At 38.2% G+C, this 23,891-nt stretch overlaps 1 protein-coding gene across 1 annotated transcript in view; it reads right to left on the bottom strand.

Annotated features, from left to right (window-relative positions):
- The window catches only part of TMTC4 (transmembrane O-mannosyltransferase targeting cadherins 4), a 54,135-nt gene that overhangs the window by 5,305 nt on the left and 24,939 nt on the right, over positions 1–23,891 (bottom strand). The window contains exons 7-16 of the mRNA XM_084201419.1: positions 22,322–22,414; positions 18,805–18,966; positions 17,824–18,026; positions 14,384–14,555; positions 14,165–14,296; positions 6,760–6,839; positions 6,480–6,587; positions 6,214–6,355; positions 5,431–5,545; positions 4,834–4,946 (exon numbers count right to left, since the gene is read on the bottom strand). Coding sequence (XP_084057545.1) covers positions 4,834–4,946; positions 5,431–5,545; positions 6,214–6,355; positions 6,480–6,587; positions 6,760–6,839; positions 14,165–14,296; positions 14,384–14,555; positions 17,824–18,026; positions 18,805–18,966; positions 22,322–22,414 — 1,320 coding nt within the window. The remainder of the gene's footprint in view (positions 1–4,833; positions 4,947–5,430; positions 5,546–6,213; positions 6,356–6,479; positions 6,588–6,759; positions 6,840–14,164; positions 14,297–14,383; positions 14,556–17,823; positions 18,027–18,804; positions 18,967–22,321; positions 22,415–23,891) is intronic.

The following is a 23,891-nucleotide window of genomic DNA, read 5'->3' as shown; positions in this document are numbered from 1 at the left end:
GCTGGGCCTGCTCAGCCTCAAGAAAAGATGACTGAGAGGGGACCTCATCAATGTCTAAGTATCTGAAGGGAGGGTGCCAAGAGGATGGATCCAGGCTCTTTTCATTCATGCCATGCGACAACACAAGAGGCAATGAGCAGCAACTGATGCAGGGGAAGTTCCACCTGAACATGAGGAAGAATTTATTTACTCTTCAGGTGACAGACTACCGGAACAGATTGACCAGAGAAGTTGTGCAGTGTCCTTCCCTGGAGATATTAAAAACTTGCTTGGATGCAATTCTGTGCAACCTGCTCTAGCAGGGGGGTGGATGAGACAATCTCCAGAGGTCCCTTCCAACCCCAACTATTCTGTGATTCTGATTTTGCTTCAGGACAAGGAATATTTGGATAGGAGTTAACAAGGGGAACCAGATGTCTGCAAATTTACCTCCATAGTGCAATTTTAGCATTGCATTTAGCATATGCATTTAGCATATGGGATGAGCAGTTGCTCCAGCATTCTCATATCCAGACTAAAAAGCTCCTGGATGCATTGGTCTTTTTGAAACCCATACTGTTTAGTGATTTCATTCATATTTTGGATGATGGGACTGAATGCAGTTTCAAAACTTTACAGATAGCACCTAAGAGGAGGGAGTAAGAAATCCATTGGAAGGGAGAACAGCTATTTTGAGGGACCTGGGCAGGGCAGAGAAACAGACTAGCAGGAATCACAGAATGGTTGAGGCTGGAATGGACCTCTGGTGGCCATGTGACTTTGATAAGCACTTCCGAGACCACACCTGCAGTATGTGTTGAGGCTGGGGGTCTCCATTACAAGAGAGACACAGACAGACTCCAGTGAGTCTTGCAGAAAGCCACCAAAATGGTACAGGGCTGGAGCACAAGATGTGCAAAGACCAACTGAGAGAACTGGATCTTTTCAGCCTTCAGGAGAGAAGATGAAGGTGCTGCCTGCAACTACCTGATGAGATAATACAGAGAAGATGGAAACAGACCCTTCTCACACGTCTGTGAGATGAGGTGAGAGATAATGGATGCAAACTGGCATACAAAAAATTCCAATTAAAGGAAACATCCATTTTTTTTTTTATGATAAAGTTGGTCAAGCATTGAAAGATGCTGTCCAGAGAGATTATAGAATCTCTATTGACAGAGATATGCAGGATTCAACTGGAACTGGCACTGGTTTGGGTTAGGGGTTGGACTAGATGACCTTCAGATGTCATTTCCATCAAAATTATTTCATGATTTCCATGTTTCTCATACTGAGAAACATACTGAGACTCAAAATTTGGCAAGCGGTGAAAGATAACCTCCTCTTTTCATACAACTCTCAAATCCTAAAAATCATCAGTGCACTTGAAAGCATGCAGTTATTTCAAGTCCCACAAAGTTGTGCTTTTTCCCACTCCAAATATTAGTATTTTAGTCTAGTAAATCTCTTTTTTCCTCACTGGGCAGGTTAACAGCAATCAAAATGAAAGCTATACTGATCATTTTAATCAGCCTTATGCCTAAAAGTTGCCACCTACACAGAGGAGGAGCTTCTAATGTACAGACTTGCATCCTTTCACTGCTAAAGGACAGTGCAATGCACTTTCAGATAATTTAATGAAATAGATATTCAAGAGCTGGCTGCCATTACCATACATCTTCAACTCCATGCTGAGAATATTTTTATATCACACTACTTTGCTCAGCAGCTAGTAGAAGCGTTGTGGTTGTTTAAAGGCTATTTAAGGTGCATCATATTCATATTACTGTGGCTATATGGAGTAAATGTACATTCCAGTACATCAGTGGTATTTCAAATTGCTGCATCTTGCCAGATCTTCAAGTGCTGCCAAGAAACTTGCAGCTTGCATATAGCAAAGGCTTGGGCTAAGCACACCACATTCCATCTGCTGCCAAGGCCACAAAATTGTAGTCTGGCTTTATTTCAAATACAAGAAATGCTGAATGGTTTCAATTTATTGCACTTTTTACAGAAAAAGCGTAGATGTATATGTAACAAAAATATAGCACACATCTTTTTCAAAGAACTAAAGATAGCTTGGTTCTTCATCAATTGAGATAAGAACAAGCGTTCAAAGGAGAATCAAACTTGGTATAACAGATGTTAATTAAAAAACCCAAATAAAACCATGAAACAGCTCATCCTTTATGTGCTTTTCTCTCTGGAACAATAAATCATTCATCACTAGATACAAACACAAAATAAAGGGCTATTTTGGGGTTTTTTTTTTGTGATGTAGGAAACCTATCTTCTGCTGAAAATCAAAGTGCATTTGAAATTGAAGGAGAATGTTGTGTGCTTATTGGAAGGAAATCTCTCACAACATAATAAAAACTTTTTGACTCCGTGTCTTTTAAAATAAGAGATAACAAAAAACTCCAGAACAAATCTTCCCGTGCGACAACAGAGCCAACATAGTAGCAACTTTTATACAGGCACATAACGAGTAACCTAATAAATTAACTGCCTGAGGTTATACAACACATCAGACACAGCCAGGCAGCACTCTGAAAATTACCTCCATCACCTTGACAGTCTCCATCCCCCGTTCCTCCCCTCCAGTTCTATTCAATAAAATCCTTGAAGAGCCATCCACTTCTCTGTTTTCACATGGTGAGGGGGTGGACAAGAAAGCTGAATTTTTCATGCTTTTTTTTGGTCAGTAAGCATTCTCCCTTTACAAACAAATCTGTATCTCCTCTTTCCAGGCAATGCCAAATACAGCTGCTGAGAGTATAACCTTTGTGAGTCCTCTCTTCAATTCCCTTAATTTGCTCTCCCTGTTATAACCCATCAGTTTTTAGTGACTAGTTAAGCTCTGCACAAAACTACTACTCCATATTGAACTATTAAAACACTCACTGGCGCCCTGCTTTTTTTTTTTTCCTGGGCTCCACTATTCCTTTTGCTTTTTTCAGAATGTGGACTTAAAAGCTGCACTTCCCCCTACTCTTATTTCTACATTGTCTCCAACACATTCTCCTGCAGCATAATAACCTTTCAGGGCTGGCAATCAAAACCACTATCTTCTTTTTTATTTTTTAAATCCACTTTTAAAGCCAGACTTGTCTCTCCTACACCTGGAAAATTTTTCTATCTTGTTTTTAACTTATTTAACTTTATTTCATTGTAAATGCTCTGTATTCTGTCATGCTACATATTCTCCCTGATGAATGACTATAAAATCCTCTATTCTTCCACAGGCCTGACTCACCAAAATAATTCTAGCAATTACCTCCTCCATAATCTCATACCTTATGCGTTCTGGATGTTAATTTGTATCCTTCTGGAACTTTGTTAAACCAACCTTAAATATGTATTTTATAACAATCTCAGGTGGAGAGAGAAAAGAATTAGAGTGTCCAGAAAAAAAAAACTAGCCAGTCTAGAAAAACAGTAACAGGGTGTTTAACAGCATCACTAACACAAACAAAAGCCAGTGCTGGGTTGTCAAAGGCCCTGGCCTCACATGTGAACAGGTCAGGACTCCACAGCTGATCAATACTGTAGAAATATAAGTGGTCACAGTAACTACAGATGTATCTATTTTGAGTATCACGGACTTATTAAAGTTGGAAAAGACCTTTAAGGTCACGAGGTCTAACTGTAAACCCTGCACCACCAGCATGTTCACCATTAAACTGTGTCCTCAAGTGCCATATCCATACTTTTTGGAATACTTCCAGGATGGTGGACTCCACCACTTCCCTGGGCAATCTGGTTCAATGTTTTACAACCCCTTTTGTGAAAAAAAAAAAAAAAAAAAAAAAATTCCTAATATCTAATCTAAACCTTTCCTGGTACAACTTAGGCCGTGTCCTCCTGATAAGTTTCATATTGTAGAATCTTCTTACTTTGTATATAAATGAGGATGTTCCTGTAGTGCTGTTAATATTATCACTATCAAAAAGACATCAAACCCCTTAAAAGCCTAAAAAAACCTACAAAAGGTTCAGTAAATTTTGTTTTTCTAAGGTACACCAAGGACTTGATTATTAATTTGTCCCTATCACATACATAAATCACTGATTATAGAGTCAGTTTAAACAACTAACTATATTAAATGTGTATGATTTATTCTCTGTCATGTAAGCTTATCATCTGATACAATTCCCTTTGGAAAACAACTCATCTTCATCAGTTTCCTAACATTTACTACTTGCAAATAAAGGTAGCTAATGCTGAGGTACCACTCACAGGCTGCTCCACTGCATCCAAAAGAAAGTTCAATACATTGAGCAATGTATGTACTTTCTCTCAAAGCATTCTGAGATCACCCAGGTATCCCATCCTCAGTCTGGGATTAACAAACTCGCATTACTATATTTTAGATCGTGTCTGAGGCAAAAAGGCTGGAATTCTTATCTAGCCTTATCTAGAATATATATATATATGTATTCACAGATTATATAGCAAAAGCACCAGGACTAGCCTGTCCCATCTGAGTTCCTGAAACAAGGTCTCTAATTCAGTGCAGGCTCTCTCCCTCTGCAGTGAAGCAACACAAGACCCTAACTGCCCTCTAGTGTGCTTAAGAGCCTATTTCTCACCACTGGCCACTGATGTAGTGTAGGGCAGCAACATTTGTAACCCAGGCGTCTAAAATAAGGAGGGATAAGCTCAAGACAGAATCAGACACCAATACTGTGGTAGAAAAGGGCACTGAAGCGTTTTAAACAGATTCTCTAAGTCATAGTCCACAATGATCTCCTCAAATGATTTTTACAAAAAATGTAGATAGAATTTAATTAAGGGAAAAACCCCAATGAATCCAACCCAAAGGCCTAAAGTCAAAAAGCTCTAGTTACCTACCTTATATTTTTGTGATTTCCCCAGTACATTAGCCAAGGAAAACATAAGGGAATGATCATTAGGTATTAATTCCAGGGCTTCTCTTCCAACTGCTTCTGCTTGAGCTAGATTGCCTGGGAGCCCAGGTAGCAGAAAAGAGAAGACATGTTTTAACACAGCCTTATTAGTTCATGCTGCAAGCACACATATTTTACAAATAGCTGACTGCATAATTTTTTAGAGAAAACCAGGTATCACACACACACACACAAATGTAAAATCCTGTAGACTAAGGCAAAAGAATACCTTCATTTTGTTTTCAATAAGTAACACCTTCAGAAGAACAAGAAAGCAGAGACTGAAAAGTTCTGGAATTTAATCTACAATACAAACATGCTTGCACAATGATGGCATTTTAAGTAAGTATCAGAAATTCAATTTATGGGCTGGATTTCAAGTGATGCTTTAAAATCACTGAGTCAGAAGCCATTCTTTTATTATTAGAGGGGGTCTGGGTAGCCAAAGAAGAGGTAGAGATCCTTTTAGGTAAAAACAGATAAAGGTTTAGGCTTTTCTAGACACTGAATTATTCATTAAAACATTCAAAGAGACCTTTACCTGTGTTATCAAGCAATATTATCATATTGTTCCAGGCCAAACTGTGCTCTGGTTTCAGGACTGTAGCATTCCTCCATGCATTCAATGCATCTATATGGCGATTCAAATCTGCATACTAAAACAAAAGAAAAATCCAGTAATTTTGTTATTACTTGCTTTACTTTCCTATCAGTCACTAAAGACACTAAAAAGTTGTTAATGTCTTGTCCTTTCTAGTAGGATTTCTTTTTATAGACAAAAATAAAAGGAATACTCTTGTAGTATGGAAGATAAGAATGCTATATACTAATTTTACTTTTCTTTCCTCTGCAAGTGAGGCTTGTCTTCAAATATGCATGTACCAGTAGAATAAGGAGAAGAAACAGCATACAATTTAGAAATCTACACAAGAGATTTAGTAAATATTAAATGTACATATTTTCAAAAATCTAATTTGAATTTTTCAGCATAGTTCTACTAGCTAACAACATACTAAGGAATGCAAAACATTGGGAAATGATTAATAATACCTTTTGGAAAAAGAAATTTAAATCTGTATCTTTGTTTATACTTCTTTATATGATAAAGTAGGATTACCAAAGGTTGTATAGAAGGAAGTATACAGGGAAAGCAATAGAAAAAGCTACCACAAGTATGAAATCACCCTAAAATACAACATAAGCAAACTGGGATAACTATCAGCTTTTAACAGTACAGCAGAATTATATAAATCTTTCTATAGATATACATACAGAAAGACACTCAGATTCCAGTCATAGCTATCATTTATTCAAAAGCACTTACCAACCGCCCTAAATTGTAGTAACAATCTGGATATTTTTTTCTGTGTTTAATTGCTGTCCAGTAGCTTTGCTCTGCCTCTTCAAACCTTCTTAAACTGTTCTGCACTATTCCTAGATTCATCCATGCAGCAGCAAAATCAGGTCTGGGCAAATTGGGGAAAAAAAACATCAACAGAAAGGACAATTAAGTGTTTGAAACATAAGATCCTATTGTATCATTCTGGCTCAGCTGGTGCAAGACACTGCTTAGCATTGGTCTAAACATACTGTATCTGTACAGCTAAGGACAGCAACTCCTCTGCTTCATGGAGCTCATTTCTTTCTTTCAGAATATTTCCAAGGTTGTTCATGGCATGCACATATTTTGGGTTCAACCTAAAATTTAAAATTTAAGAGATTATTATTAAGTATGGACATGTATTAATATATGCAAATTGCTGGCTCTGCAATGCTGCAGAACATGAAAATGAATACCTAAGCATTTTCTTCATGTTAAACATGAAAGCAATTTTAGGAAAGATCATGAAAGCATTACAATTTCTAATACCTTACAGCTTCTCTGTAGTATTTGATTGCAGCACTTTGATTTCCTTTGTCAGCCAGGTTTTTGCCAACATTGTAGTGCACCTGAAAACAGAGATGGATATTCCACCAGATGCCACACAGTCGGATATTTTGTGGAATCAAGTAGCTAAAAATTCTTTCTCTAAAAAGAAACAGTCAGCACTTGTGTCATTCATTGCTGGCTTTTGGTGTAGGTTGATACTTAGGACTGGATAATTCATACAATGAAGACAGTAAGACAAAATCTGAGGTACAGATGAGCTTACCTATTCCAGCTATATGAGAAAGATTATTCCATTCCTAGTTTTGTAAATGAGGTCACCACACCTTTCACAAGGCACGTTGTATGAAGACCTCCTGCTCTTAATTTCCTTTGTTTGCCAGCTAAGAGAAAGTCTGACTCAAATAAAATCTATCATAGCAGAAGGAACACTACAGCAATGTCAAACTTTGTTTTCACTATAGCATAGACTAAAAGAAACTCAACATTCACAAAAAACCCAAACCAAAGGTAACAGACAGGCAAAATTATTGTCTAAAGATAAAAATGTATCAAAGAGCATTTCTGAAATAATATATATAGCAACACGTTGAAGGCTTTGCCTGTTAAAAACTGAATGATGAAGGAAGGATCTAGGGCTTTCAGACTACAGGGAGAAGATGCATCATCCTAATTTATGGTAAGAGTAAATAGGAATAAATATATTTCAGAACAAATCTAAGTTGGAAGACATTTCAAATCCCACTTTAAGAGAAATCTCAGAAGATTATATTGAAAAGTACTGTGAGTACTGACTCTTGAAAAGAGATTTCTCAGCACCTAGACCAGGAGTCATTATTTAGATTGCATTACTATTTGAAATCAAATTGTATATACTTCATCTAAAACAAACACATATGGTAATTTTTTCCAAACTTTGAAAATCTAATTTCAAAACAGTATACAGGAATAACTTCAGATTGAAGTCCAAAAAAATAGGTTCATAATCCACTTAGATAAGTCTAATTCACCTTCTACATTCAAAAAAGGATTTTATCTGACATGTCCATTAACTGAAAACCCCTAATTGCATTTGGCACAGTATCTGGGACCTATTGATCCAGCACAGTGTTGGAGCCTAGTTGTTATGGCATTTAATTGTTGAATTTCATCTCTATGTAACTATTGTAACATGCAGTAACATACCACCAACAAATAAAGTTAAGAACATTTCCCATGCTTTCTCAAATGGGAGAAAAAGTATTTTCACTGATTTTAAGGAGAGCAGAGATGCTATAAAGCTTACTAAGCAAGCACAGAGGCAGCTTCTCACATTGTAAGATATAAAATAGCACACAAATTCAGCACCCCATAAAAGCAGTTCTAGCACAGCTTCCATGAAGAAAAAAATCCTGGCACTGTACTGTACATTCATAAAAATATGACAAAGCCCATGGCAAAGAAGCAAGAAAATGGTACATTTACATAAAGAAATAACCAAACAAAGATCCATTGACAGTGTCAAAAAATACAAGAAGAGAGAGCAGCATTTTCCCAGGAGTCATTAAAGTAAAATGAAATACCTTCAAAGATGTTTCTCAGGACTGAATTCTACTTATATATCTCTTCCAGAAATTATTCAGAACACTAAGATTCTTACCAAATTGGATTGCTCTGATTATATATGTTGAAGTTCACATATTCAAATTTTACCCAGACAAAAGATAAATTGTGGCAACACACAAAAAAATACTTAAAGATTTCACTGAATACTGGATGTTAGCCCTTGAAGTAGATAACTTTACATTTCAGTGTCAGCAAACAAAATTATATTTAACTAGATTGAATTTCATTCTTTAAGAAGCTTTACAAAATAAAATTTGACTAAAGACCAGGACAGAGCAGATGAGAAAAATCTTGGTGTTCACCAACCACTCAGTCTTTCACATGTCAGCTGTCTTGTGTTAGGAAACAGCACTTCACTTTCTATTTTTCACAGTTTTTTTTGAAAACATGTAGTATCTTCACATCCTTTTTTTCCCCAAAAGTACCAGCAGCAAGAATATTTTTCTCATATAAACAGAATTGTGCAGTCTGAAGAAAACTGAGAGATATCAATTCTCTCAAGTCAAAACATCAGATGAAGCATTAAGTGCACATGTACATTTTGTGAACTGAACTAAAAAGATGTGCTATAGTCTATTAAAACTGATTGCACAACTAATATAAATAAACTATTAGCAATTTCAATGGTGTAATTCTTTTGCCCTCAGCTATAGCTCCTGTGTGAAAGGAAATGATGTTTCTATACAATACCCCCAAAAATGAAGGGCTCCTTGCTGTATACAAGTTTCCCTTCAAGTGAAATTGTAGCTTTAGTTCCTCTTAATATGGTGGTGACAAAGATAGGAGGAGGAAAGAAACCCAAAACCAAACATATCAAAAGAAGTGCCCAGCCTACCAGAAACATCCAATGACAAAACCAGTTCTGCAATGGGTTACAGGATGCAGTAACATCCTGCTCTTAAGAGCAGAAGCAGCAAAGGGTTTCCAGGCACATCCAGTCATCTGAGAGGTACTTTTGCTATCCAGCTGTGTCTCTCACTTCCATGGCCACGGCAGAGAGAAGCCAAGGTCAGCCTTTAGCTTGCTCAAGGCAGTAACCACTGCTGTCTGTGGCTCTCCTGTACAACACAGGGACAGAGGTGCTTTCTGTGCACCAATGCTTGGGAAGAATCTGGTCCTTAATAATGAGGGGCCAGTGAGTTGTTTAAAATTTCATCTCTAAAGGTGTGGTTCTTCTGTTTTTGACAGATATTGTGCATGCCAGCCTGGGAGGGAAGATTTTCCTTTCCTGGTTAAACATTTAAGAGCCCTTTGTTATTAAATGATTAAATATTAACTGGAAATGACGTATTACATTATACTCAGATGATCCTTTATCAATCTTAAACAGGCAATTACTTTACACTAATAGCTCTAAAAGGAGCATTTCTCAGGGATGCATAACAACACAGTATTCTCAGAAATCTAAGAGATCAGGTAAAAATACCCTGGGGTAGAACCTACTTTCAACAGGCATGTGTTGTTTAAATTAACATAACCATAGCACCAGAGCCTAGCCAAGGAATAGGCTCTATGTGTGTTCAATACCTCAATCAACCTAAGAAGCCAGTATAAAAAAGAAAAAGCACTGCACATTATTCTGTGCCAGATATACATAGTACTTGAACTCTTATTTAAATGTTAAATTTAAACAAGGAGAGGAAAATATTTTTCTGTACAAAAATGAAATTATTGCCAGACTGATTTTTTGCCTTTTTTTTCCCCTCAAAGCAGAACAGGAGGAAATTGAAATGTAATATCATCTTCAAGGAGGTACACCCCCTCAGTTGGGGCACTACGATTATCACCAATTTTACTCTCTCTTCCTAGCTGCTGATAATCTCTTCTTCAGCAAATATGAACATTTACTGAAAAGGATGAAAGCAAAGCACAGATGTCAAAATTTCCTCAGGAACATGCAGATGCCTCTGTTCAATGCCAGCTTGTGTCATCAATCTTCTCTTTCTTCTACTACTAAAACTCTGTTTTCTAAAAAATAATAAAACAAAGCTTTTTTGATATTCACATCTTGTTTGTGTATCTAATGTTGTCTAAAGATTATTCTGCATGACTGTCCTTGTATACACAAAAATTGACATGCAAAATGGTGGCAAAACACTGCAAACAGCCTGTGTAAACACAGCCCACAGCACTTAAGGTAAATTCCTCAGAAGATAATCCCTTTTCAAAATAGAGCATAAAGAAAAAAAATCTCAATATCTAAAGGAAATGCCCTCTAGATCAGCTCACATCCTCAGGCAGCATTGTCTTGTTCAGTAACAAAGAGGTTTTACAGGACCTTTTAAGAAAGTATAGAAACCAATCTCACAAGCTTATTGTACCTTTTCAGTATTAGCACAGTTAATCTCTGACAAACTTGTATTGATAATGATTGCAGTTTGCATAAACCATAAATTTCAAAGTTACTTACTCAGTATGTCAAGGCAGGTAGTTAGTAACATTATGTTGGAAGTATTTTAACTTCCTTGCTTATTATTGCATAAAAATTGCTACTGAAATGCCTTTTCAAAAATTATGTTTATTAATTTCTATCCTTTAAAGAAAAGCCAGTAGCAAGGAGAATGTAGAGATCATGTACAAAATCACAATAATTTACAGTCATTTATATTCAGTTATTTCAAATCCAGGAAAAGAAAAATGCTGGCTAGTTCCCATGTGTGTAAGAGTGTAACTGCAATTATTTATTTAGACAATCAATGAGAGGAAGTCATCCAGGAATAAAGACCATCTCTGAATTCTTAAGTGCTATGGCTTTTCTAAAAGCTGATAAGAAATAACTCAGTTCTTCCAACAATGCAAACATTTCCAACAGCAAAAAAAAAAAAAAAAAAAAAAGGCAGCAAGATGAGCATTTTTTGGGAATAATCTTTAAACTTGAAAGAAACCATGTGTAATGACTTCAGAAGGTGAGAAGGAATCCAGCAATGTCTATAAATAGTGAACAGCAGTAGGACAGGGTCAAAATCTCACATAATCTTATGGATCCACATCTGCTCTAGTTGTCAGGACTTCTTTATCATCAGTGGAGAGAAAGCCAAATCTAGGATACAGTCCTTCTGACTTAGGTCTCTCATTTAGTCCAAGGAGAGGAACTAAATGCTAAAAGAAACAGCTTCTTCTCCCCTGGAGAAGACCCAAATCCATACAGTTATGAAAAAAGGTGGTAGGGAAAACAGAAACAATACAGAGGCACCTCCTGTTCAGCTAAGGAAAACAGTGCCAAATATATTAAAAATGTGTATTGTTTCAGTCTCATGGCCTCTGAAACCAACCTGAGTGCAGGGCCACACAAGTTCAAATGTGTGACATGCTCCTGGACATGTTTAACCAAGATCTGTAACATACTTGTTTCTCTCTCTTAAAAAACCCTACCTACCCACCCACCATGCATTTTATATATACATATATAAAAAACATATATATTTTAAAATATTGTAAATAAATAACATTTGAATAAACTTAATAATATTTAAAACATTTAAAAATCTGTATTGGGAACATTTTTAGAGGTTAAAATATTTGTAGCTTCATTATGGTACCTGATTATTTCCAATAAATTTTAAAGTTACTGGGCAACATTTATGAAAGTTGATCTTAAATGTCATCCCGAGCCAGATGTGTCAAGGTACCAGATTCACTACTGTGCCACACAATCTCATTTAAGGCAGTTTCCACGTTTTTATCTAAAGGATATGTTTAAAGAAATGAGTCTTGAAATTAGACAAGGCACTGCTGTGACAACTTGTTATTTAGAATTAGGGTAAGTTTACTCTGTACTTCCCACACAGACAATTTGGAATTGAAAAGAGCTGTACAACAAAACATGAACAGCTTTTTTTCTGCTACTGAGGATTTGAGATTTTGAGATCCTGATACATAATGGAAACAAAGCATGACCACATTACACATATTTAATATGTTCCAAGAACAACAAGAAAAAGCTATTATCTGTGTGCCATTCTTTGGTTTGCACCAGCCTCCCACTGAAATAAATGGGTCACTGAAAGAAAGTCCTGTGGAGTCATTTTTAAAGGAAGCCTGCTATTTCAAGACAACTGAAGATCACAATAATTCAAATTTTTACATTTACCTTTGTCAAAATTAAATGAATATAGTTGAGTTCATAAAGAAAACAAATCATAGGCTCTCATACATGGACTCTCTAATGTTTCTGCTTAGAAAAGTTCCCTACTATTGTGATTTCAAAGTTACATCCTTCAGCAAAATTGGAACGTGAGCCTACAATCCTTTCCCGGTTCACATCTCCATGCTTTCCACTTGCACAAGCTGTCACCAGCAGAAATACAGCTCAGGCATGTCTACAGTGCCCAGTGTTGACAAACACAAGCTCATTTTGCCTGTACATTCACTGGCTTTAAACCAGCTGCCTTAGTTCAGTAGCTTGCGCGCAGCTTATCAGCTCAAGCCCAGTACTGTGGGAGCACAGCTACACAGCTTCCCAGCCAGGCATGGCTGCAGGCCAAGGAGCTTGGAGCACAGGCAAAGAGTGTGGATCTGTCTAAAGCACTCTCACCATGGCAGATGGATGGAGTTACACACAAAGAAAACAGATTGCATTTGCTCCATTTATAGCATGCGCTTGTCATCCAGAAGACAAGACATACTGAGGTCATCATTAAAAAGAAGATGGTTGCCTACCACTGCCATACAATAAAATACAACAGCTCTTTCTTATGTATTAAAATCTCACACTACTGAAAGACGCCACCATGTTGCAAATGTTGGCCATAAATGTTTTTTTACAGCTCACTGTTGCATATTTGTATTCCAGTAAATGTTAAGTTTATCATTCTCTTTGTAAAGTCGAGCATTCACAGGTTCCTTTTTAAACCCTGTGTCTTGACTGGTATTTTCTAGATACCACTCAAGATTACAGGAATCTAATCTTTTAAAACATCAATGTATTTTTATTGACAAGCTGCACATTCCCACTCCCAGGCTCTTCAAAGAGTCTCTTTACTAAAATTCAGACAACATCAGGGCTCAGTGGTGTGCCCCAACAGATCACACTCTTGGCTGTCAAAGGACTGCTGTGGAGGTCACCTCTGTTGGAGGCTGGAGTCAGTCTCTGATGCTGAACACTGCTGCTCAGTTCAGTGAAACATCCTATCCAGCCCCACCATCTTACTTGTTCCCTCACTAAGCCTGCAGGGAAAATTGCAGCTTTCCCCAGTGCCCATGTCTGAAGAGTCTAGCCCGCTCAAATGCTGTAGAAAAGCAGAAGTGGGAGCAAGATTTTACTCCCACATCCTGCAGTTGCATTGATGATATGCTGCTTTGCCTGTCTGCTGTGTTGGCTTTATATACCACTGGAAGGTACACAGAAAGGATTCTAAAAACAGCATAGACATTTTTCAGTTGAATACATTGCTACAACTTACTAACCTTGTTTTGATATTTTTGTTGCAATAACTTGCAGTTATACACACAATTCTTCTAAATAGATTTTATTAGCAGAACATCCAATTTGACTTGATGCCTTTCTTGAAGTGCATTCTCCCCTCTCCCTCACCTCCCCACTCCCACCGCCGAGTTCTGAATTACAATGTTGTAATTTGCACTTTCTGGTATTTTGACTATGCTGCCACTGTAATTTAGATGTCTGACATGTCAATGTCATTCCTGAACTGAGCAAGACTGTGAATAACACTGTAGCACAATATATTAACTATGCATAATACCTCCTTGACCCCATATTTCCAAACACTAAAAAAAAAAAAAAAAAAAAAAAAAGAAGATTAGAAGTCAATGAGTGACTTACTTTTGCATTCAGAGGGCACACAGACAACGCACTCCTAAAAAGCTGTTCTTCTGACCTCCACTGACTGCTGCGGAGCGCACAGCGCATTACATTTATCAACAAGATTCCAAGTACTGCCACAGCAAGAATTTTCTTAAGGAAAGAGAGGCAAGTTAAGTAACAAATCATGCAATTGAACTGCTTCATCATCAACAACTTTACCGCTTATTTTGATGGTACCTTTTTCTTGGCTTGCTTACTCAAGAGACTAAATCCATATGTAAAGAGAATACAATATCCAATACTGGGGAGGTAGATGACTCTCTCTGCAACCACAAATCCTACTCGGAAGAAGAGATTACTTGCAGGAAGAAAAGGAATAATAAGAAATCCAAGTCCCAGTGTAAGGATTCTGCAAACAAGAAACATTCTCAGGTTAACTACAAATCTTAACTGAAGTACCTTTTCCACTTAACATATAAACTTTATTTAAACATTGTAGAAGGATGTACATATAAGGACAGGGAGGCACTTTAAAAATCATCGCTATAATTTCCAGAAAAGCAATATTCAGGCTTCCAGGCCAGAAAATAGCCCCATTACATATTAATTACATAACTCCTATTTAAAATACACAGGCAGGAAAAGTAATGGTAAAAGCTACCTGTTTATTTTTGGATCTAGTAAGACAGTAATGAGGGCAAAAACGTAAGTCACTGTTAAAGAAGAAACTTAGGTGCACATTCAATTTTTCTCCTAACAAACACATCAATAGTAGAATCCATTGTGGCCAACCACTTGAAAGTTAGTAATCTACAATCTTTCTACAGACAGAAGAGACACACAGTTTTTGAGAGCAGTTTGTCTTTGTTTTTGTTGGCACCAATGTTAGCATCCTCAGCAGGTAGCTCTTTATGGACTGTACAGAGCTCAGACAAAAGAGTCTAGGTGCCTCACTTTTACAGAGCTGACATAAGGGAATAAGACCCTCAGGTCCATGTCAGGTGTTTCTTACAAAGGCCACGGGCATAGTAATTTTCTATTCTAATTTATTACAAATGAATCTCTACACTGTAAGGTAGATGCATCCTACTTTTTCTTATCCCCACAAGTCCTAGGCCTTCACTATACATTTTGTCTTCACTTTTTACTAAAAACTCATTTAGCAATAAAGTGCATTTTTACTACAAAGTATGACATCACTAGCAGCAACAGTTCCACCCCCTCTCCAAAATTATTTATGTATGCAAATAAGCATGGGACCAGCAGAAAGGAAAGTGGGTGCACTGTTAACATTTGAAGGGATGAGAAGGAAGAAAAGAATAAGATTTTGAACTCTGAACAAACACACAACTCTGAATTACCTATGTTGGTGATAAAAAGAAGACTGTGGAAAATGTGTAAGCATTTGGGAAGCCTGGCTACCCAGGACATGGTGAAGGCTGAAGTATTCAAAAACTTTTTTGTCTCAGACTTTACCAGCAAGTGCTCCAACCACACCGCTCAAGTCACAAAAGGCAAAGGCAGAGACTGGGAGTATGAAGAACTGCCTGCTGTAAGAAAAGGTCAGGTTCAAGAACATCTAAGGTGCACAACTCCATGGGATCTGGTAAGGTGCACTTGCAGATCCCAAGGGAACTGATAGATGAAGTTGCTCAGATAGTGCTAAGCTCCTACCCGTCATACTTGAGAAGTCATGAGAATCTGCTGAAGTTCCCACTGACTAGAGAAGGGGAGACAAAACCCTCATGTTTTAAACAGGGAAAAAGGCAGACTCAGGAAACTAGGTCAGTAGGTCACCTCTGTGCCTGGCAAGATCATGGAGCAGATCCTCCTGGAAAATATGCTAAGGCACCTGGAAAATAAGGAGATGATTGGTGAAAGCCAATCTGGCTTCACTAAGGGAAAAATGTGCCTGACAAATTTTATAGCCTGCTACAATGGAGTTACAGCATTGCTGGATAAAGGAAGAGCAAGTGATATCATCTACCTGGACTTGTGCAAAGCATTTGACACTGTCCCACATGACATCCTCATCTCTAAACTGGAGACATGGATTTGACAGCTGGACCTCTTGGTGGCTAAGGAAGCTGCTAGATGGTTGCATGCAGAGAGTTGCAGTCAATGGCTCAGTGTCCAGAGTCCAGTGACAAGTGGTGTTCCTCAAGGGCTGGTATTGGGACTGGCACTGTTTAACATTTGTGTTGGTGACATGGATGGTGGGACTGAGTGCACCCTCAGCAGGTTTGCCCACAACACCCAGCTGTGCAGTGGAGGGAAAAGATGCCATCCAGGGGCACCTGGATAGGATAGGTGGGAGGGAAAAGATGCCATCCAGGGGGACCTGGATAGGATAGGTGGGAGGGAAAAGATGCCATCCAGGGGGACCTGGATAGGATAGGTGGGCTGATGCAAACCTCATGAAACGCAAGTGCAAGGTCTGGTACTTGGGTCAGGGCAATCCCAAGAACAAAGATGGGCTGGACAGAAAATGGCATGAGAGCAGCCCTGAGAAGGACTTGGGGGAGTTCAGTGATGAGAAGCTGAACATGACCCAGCAAAGTGCACTTACAGTGCAGAAAGTCACCCATGTCCTGGCTTGCATCCAAGTAGCACGGCCAGCAGGGCCAGGGAGGTGGTTCTGCCCCTCCAACTCTGCTCTGGCGAAATCCCAGCTTGGAGTGCTGCCTCCAGCTCTGGGGCCCCAAGATAAAGAGGACATGGACCTGTTGGAGTGAGTCCACAGATGGGCCATGAAGATGAGGAGAGGGCTGGAGCATGTCTCCTGTGAAGACAGTCTGAGAGAGGTGGAGCTGTGTATCCTGGAGAAGAGAAGCCTCCAGGGAGACCTTCTAGCAACCTTCCAGTACCTAAAGAGGGCAACAAGAAAGCTGGAGATGGGCTTTTCAAAAGGACATGTACTGATAGTGCCCCATTCCTGGAAGTGTTCAAGACCAGGAGAAATGGGTCTTTAGAAACCTGATCTCATGAAAGGTGTCCCTGCCTGTGGCAGGGGGACTGGAACTACCTGACCTTTAAGGTCTCTTCCAACTCAAACTATTCTATGACTGAGCAGTTGAAAAATTTTAAGGAACTGAGAAATTAAGTCTACATAAAATCTATGGTAACAGAACCTACAAAGTTAAACAGATGCCCTTAGTGAGAAAGAACAGTTTACAATAAATTTTTTAGTTCCTTTGGGTAGAGTACAAGCTGTTTTCTGAGTACTATGGGTCAAGCATTTTACTTTTTAACTGTATGACCATGGCCAGTATTTCTACCTGCTTTCAAAGCACTTCTCCTCTCTTCTACTATTAGGAGGAAATTAAAGGAAATGATGACTTGTAAGAAGTATGGGCAACAACAAACAATTTCCTGCTGTGTTTTGAGCACATATTACGTTTTACCACCTACGGTGTTAAGGATCTCAAAATACCATTTCAGGAGAAAAAATAAAGCAGCCATCCATGCCTCCTCCTCCAACTCTGTTTCCTACTAGTTGGTGTACAGTGATGGACCCAAATTGGGATAAAACTGTAATGACAGCTATAAATATTTATTTGAACTGCATTTGCTAGACACTGGTTCCACTGAATTGTTAAAATTATCAGTAGTGGATTTAACAAAATAATACTGTACTCAAGCTGGCCAGGCATTTAAAATTCATCACTGTCTCTCACCTTCTCTTATGGCTGTCTTCTGAGCAGAGAGCTTGGCATATCAGACCAATTAGGCAGAACCAAAGTGCTGCTAGTGCAATTATCCTCCAGTCGCTGACGGATTTAATGAGGGGTATGCAGCCCATTGACCAATCAAAACACAGCCACCAGGGACACAACAGCAGCCATGCATTCAGTGAATAGTAGTAATTATAGTTTATGGCCTGTCAGTCAAAGAGAAAACAAACATTTATTTGATAGTAAACTTGGGGGTGGGGGGGTGGAGAAGGGGGCAACTTTAGTCCATCTCTCTCCCCTCATTCCCTTTGTAGCACAATAAAGAGGCCATGAATACTGTTAGACTACAACTATTTCCATTTCCATTACAATTACAGCTGTGAAGTTAATTTTTAATTTTCTTTTAAACATAGCTAGGTGGCTCTCTAGTTCAGAGCAGGGAAAGGCAATTCTGTGCTGTCCAACCAATATGCATACCTAAAAAGAACAATTTCGTACAACAGGAGAAAACATCAAAAGACATCATTGACTGTCTTCATCTTTGATTCTCCATCTCCAGAAAGATCCTTAATGCCACCAGAGGTATATAGGCAAGATATACTCCAAATACACCAGACTAGGACTTTGTGCTATTTTCTTTATTTGTGAAAGATGAAAAGTCAAGCACAGTATGTGGAAAAGGGATGGAAATCAGCAAAAGCTAATTTCTTTTGTGCATGGGGAAAAATATGGAGTAAATGGAAAAGTACTTCAATGTGGACAGTTCAGGCTAAATTGAAGCAAAGAATATATAGACATGGTATACTATTTAAAAAAAAATTGCAGAGAATCATCACAGCAGCACAAGTGAAGGTGACTCATCACATGAATCTTGAAATGCAAAAACCACCCACCTTATTGTTTCGTAGAAGCACAGACAACTTAATTTTATGACAAAAGACAAACGTTCTGAGCTGGCCAGAAAAAAGCAACTTTGTAACTTACTCTTACAAACAGACTGTCAGCAAATGAAGCTGGGTTGTCTACTTCAGTGAAAGCTGGTGGCCCTGTGCCCATAATCCTCCAGCGGATATAAAGTATTCCGGCCCCTCCACACATCAAAAGAGTTGTCCTGAAAAGCAGCCCCTTCCTTAACAGCCCAGCATTCTACAGGAAAGAAAGAAGGGAAAAAACCCACCTCATATAGAAACAGTATTTGTTCTCTTACCCAACACATTCGCATCCTTTTCACCTCTATCTCAGAAGGAAAAAGCTATCCCTGTGTATTTTTGCTCTTAGAGTTGACATTTTAATGGGAAAGTATTTTTTGCAAATATTTTAATCTCCTTCTCAATCAGTAAACAAAACTTTTTACTTCAAGAAGACTCTTCTGCAAATTCTCTTTAATTCTATAGCTGATGTAGTTTTACGTGGCAATTTCTGACAGGGAATTTGAGCAGAATACAGACTTTAGTATACAGCATATTAAATTAATTTATCTTTTCTTTCTAAAGTGGAGGATGAGTACTTTGGGGACTTTGTTTTAAATAGCTATTTTCAGCTGTCTGCTTGTCATGGAAAAAATTTGTCCACTTAGGTATCTTTAGAGGTAAAATTACAGGTATATATCAAGAAAACTGCACAGATAGGAACTGGGAGGAATTAGAAACTGAATTAAAATTTTTACACTTAAAAACTTGATTAAAAAGCTAATGACAGAGAGGCACCCAAATCACTTACTTCAGGGTAAATGACCCAAGATCAGAAAAAATATAAAATTGTGTTTGATCTATATTAACTCAGTTGGTTTACATCATGCATTTTATAATATACCCTCCAGGCTGTAAAGAAGGCAAGTCACATAAAACATAGAGAAATTACGGTGTAGACAGTAAATCTGACAGACTTTTATATCTTTTTCTCCAGAACATATAACACTTTTCTCCAAGCACACATCATTTTCATAAAAAAAAAAAAAAAAACAACAAATTGAAAAACCAAACCAAACCCAAGCCAAAAAACAAACCAGTATACACTGTAGAGATTCTTCAAGCTTCACCAGTGGAGACTGGAAGCAGAATCATCAGTAAGTATAACAATGCACCAGTCAAAGCTTTAGGATGGCACAATAATTATGATTACCTTTTAGTGGAATATGCTCTTTAGCAAGGACCACCAGAGCTGTTTAGGAAATCAGTATCAGCTATGTCTGAAGTTTAATTAAAAAAAAAAGGTAGGCTTCCTGAACAAAGACAGACATCAGTGCACTAGCTGAAGATACTTATTTTCTAAAAGGATGGAAAGGTTAAATTAAAAAACAATTTTCAGATTGTTTTTTTAGTATTTGTAATTGACAATGGAGTCATGATAAAATATTTAGTTGAATACCTAAGGATAAAGCAGTTTTTAATTTTGATTTTACATAAGCTAGCCTTTGTGCTCAAATGATTGCTTCCAACCTGGACATCTCAGTAACCAAAATTACTACAAGGAGGATTTAGGAATGGTTTTCCTATAAAATAGCTTTTGGAGAAAATTGTACTATGAAAAAAACCCACATACAGTGAATATTTATAACTGCTTTATGACAGATTAACAACAAAATCTCTTAGCCCAGGGCTTCATTTCATTTAACAGTACATGCAGTCTCTTAAAGGCCAGATTTCACAATTGCCACAAAATCTCTCAGCAGGCAGAATGTGAAAGTGGAAGAAGTGTTATTGTATCCTCTCTGAGTCAGAACTAACTGAAATCTGGCATGAAACTGAAACCTGTCTCAATCAAGAAGGAAAAAAAATGTCCTTACTTGAAGAGTTTTTAGGATCTGCCTTTCAACAAAGCAAAACAATCTTAGATACATTACCCTGAAAAGAGCTGAACAGATTTTTGCAGGTAACAGGAGCTGAAATTAATTACGTCTACCAAAAGAATAGGAGGGAAAAGGCACTTATGTTTTCTTCACTGAAACAGAACCATTTAAAAGTTCTTCTTTTAAACAGAAGCACCACACTCTGAGCTCTCCATGCTAAAAAGAGTAACCCTCCAAAAAGGTTTGACTCTGACATTTCCTAGAATCATAGAATGGTGTGGGCTGGAAGGGATGCCATGGATATCTTTGCTAGATCAGTTTGCTCAAAGCCCTGTCAAGTCTGGCCCAGAACACTTCCAGTGATGGGGCATCCACAACTTTTCTGGGTAAGCTGTTCCAGTGCCTCACCACCTTCATTGTAAAGAATTATACTGGTCAAACACTGGAATGGGCTTCCTACAGAGGTGGTTTCCCTAGAGCCTTCCCTCCTCCATTCCAGAAGGCCACTAGATTAGTCAGGCACAGTCTGCACTCGGTGAAGCTGGGCTGGCTGTCTCCAGCCACCTCTCTGTCATTCACATGTTTTGACACAACTTCCTGGAGGATCTGCTCCGTGATCTTACCAGGCACTGATGTGAGGCTGACTGGCCACTTTTTCCTGAGGTTCTACTTTTGTTTCCAGCACTTCATTCTGAACTAGCTCTGCTTCAGATCCCTACAGCTCCAGATGCTTCCCTTGTCATATTCTAGTTGACATTAGTCTCCTTATACAGCCAAACTCCCCAGCATTCTTATTTGCTGCCAGAAACACTCCTGTAGTCCTCACTTTGCCCTTCTTGGTCAAATCTATTGTTTCATTTCTAGAGAGCCTACTTCCCCTGATTTCCCCTGCAGCTCCTCATTTCACTCCTTGCAAAGGAATTTAAAAGCCCCACAGGACTTGTGCCACTCAGAAACATTCTGCAGTGAAACCACTGACTGAAGCAAAGTACAAGGAATATTCTCTTGCCTTGTTGAATGTTGGATGAGAATCTTAGCTGTTGGACAGCAGTGGTGCTCTAGTATGCTGTAGGTCTATTTGGCTGTTATCCATCATTGATCTGAGGCCTATTGTTTCTGTCACTTGCTTGCCAGTGCCAATACTAGGTGCCAGACTCCACTAGAGACTGTACCAGATAAACTGACACCAATGAAAGTCAGAAAAATCAATCCCTAGCAACATTCAGTGCTTACCTAACTTCTTCTTTTAAACTACAAAGCTACTAGGACCCGTTAACATAATGTGTTTTTAATGTTCTTGTCTAACTCTGTCATTGAGAATCTGATTAAATCTCTCTCTCTCTTTATTGTGACCAAACCATTCCGAGTACCATTTCAGGTGCATAGTTACTGATCCTGGAGAACTTGCTGCATCAAGCAGTCAACTGTTCCATACAACATTTTTAACATATTGTTGAGAAAATTGTGGAAGGGGTTTCACTATTCAAAGCAATTCTAACAATACCCCATTACTACTCGTGTTGCTGCAAAGATGTCTTACTAGCCTGACTAACAATACCTTTTTTGGCTGGATGGGTGGTTTGGGGTTTTTTTCCCTAATTCTCAACAACAACAAAACTGCCAGAAGCTAATCTTTGTCTTTTAGAACATAACTGTCTGAATGGCCAGAATGAACAAAGTCTGTAAGAATAAACAAAACATCCAAGGACTCACCTCCAGCGACTTGTCCTTATACAGTAACTTTCGAATCAGCTCCAAAAGATTTATCTTGTTAATCACCAGTGCATCAAACACTGCATTCAAACCCTAAGGAGCCAAGAGAAAAATAACAGCATAAGATAAAGCAGCTAACCACAAATATTTTCTTTTAAATACATCTTGAATTGACTCGCTGTACATCTTAATTCTGATTCCAAACAATTAGAGAGATACATTGGTAGTAATGATGGCAGAATGGTAAATACAGCTCAGATTAGTAGAATAACATTTTACTGTAATGGGAATTCTCCTGCTACATGGAATAACCCTTCAGGGAATACTATGCACCAGCAAGCTAGATAACATATGCATGGTCACAACAGAATTCTGCTCTCCATCTTCTTCCCCAAATGTTCTGCAGTGTAAATGCTGCAGTCAAAAGGTAAGGCTTCTATCAGTAAGGTGGAGTTTCTTTAAGCCTTCTACTTATTTTTTGTTGTATGGTATCTTTGGACTTCCAGGTTTTAGAAATACTGTTTTTAAAGGGTACAGACAAAGGCTGAGAAAGATTTAACAGAGGTATCAGGCTTGCTTTTCTTGCAATTACAGCAATAAACACAGTGCAAGTTGCTGGGGAAAAAAAAAGAAAAAAAAAAGAAGAGTTCTATATGACATCAGCCACTACACATAAAACTAGAACATACTCAGTGCTCTGCAGGGCTACACTTGTACATAACTACCTCCAAGCATTTCTGCTTCAATGTTTCAACATATCACCATGGTAATTCTTGACTATTTATCCTATATTCTAATAATTTCAGAAATTAACTCACTGTTCTAAAGACTAAATAGAAAAAAAACCCAGTAAAACTAGTTCCAGGTGAAGCAAAGGGCTGGCACACTGGGAGGCCACAAGCCCCTCACTAACAGTCAAAGGGAAGGGACAGAAGATAGGTTAGAGTGTGGCTTGGTTCCATGTAGAAAGGCCACTTGGCAATTAAAAGGCTTTTGGCTCACTCAGATGGAAATAGGAAGGCAAGAATTCTACAGAAAATCACATTCAGCCTCCAAGTAATCTTTTAAATGGGTGATTTAGCCCTTTATCCCTCTGACCTGTGCCCCTTAGCACAACAATAAATAGAATCATCCTAGCAGTGCAACAGCAAACAAATAAAATCCCAAATTCAATAATAGTTCTGCACCTGATAGCTCAAATAGTTACTTCATACTGCTGGAATAAATTACACAGTTTAAGACAATCCCTTATGTTTTCCTTACAGACACCTTTGAAAAACACATCACAACATCTACAAACATCTATCAAAAAAAAATGTCCCAAATCAAGAAGTTTTCTGTAATTTCTTTTCCCTTTTCTTCTAGCAAGGACAAGAGGGTTGTTGCTGCAAAGAATTTTCTGACTCTGTTGCTTATCTATGTCAGCTGAAGCTATAAAATGGATTTATTAATGAAGACATATGGCTATATAAAAGGTAAAAATCACAGATACAGCATTTCAGGTGGCCAGTTTGGTCACCCAAAACAGCATTGTCTTCACTGAAGTTATAAAAAGCCAGACCACAATAAA

This window comes from Fringilla coelebs, assembly GCF_963513975.1.
Source record: "Fringilla coelebs genome assembly, chromosome: 2".
Lineage (NCBI taxonomy): Eukaryota > Metazoa > Chordata > Aves > Passeriformes > Fringillidae > Fringilla > Fringilla coelebs.
Note: the sequence above shows the minus strand (reverse complement) of the source record. Positions and strands in the feature narration are given on the sequence as shown.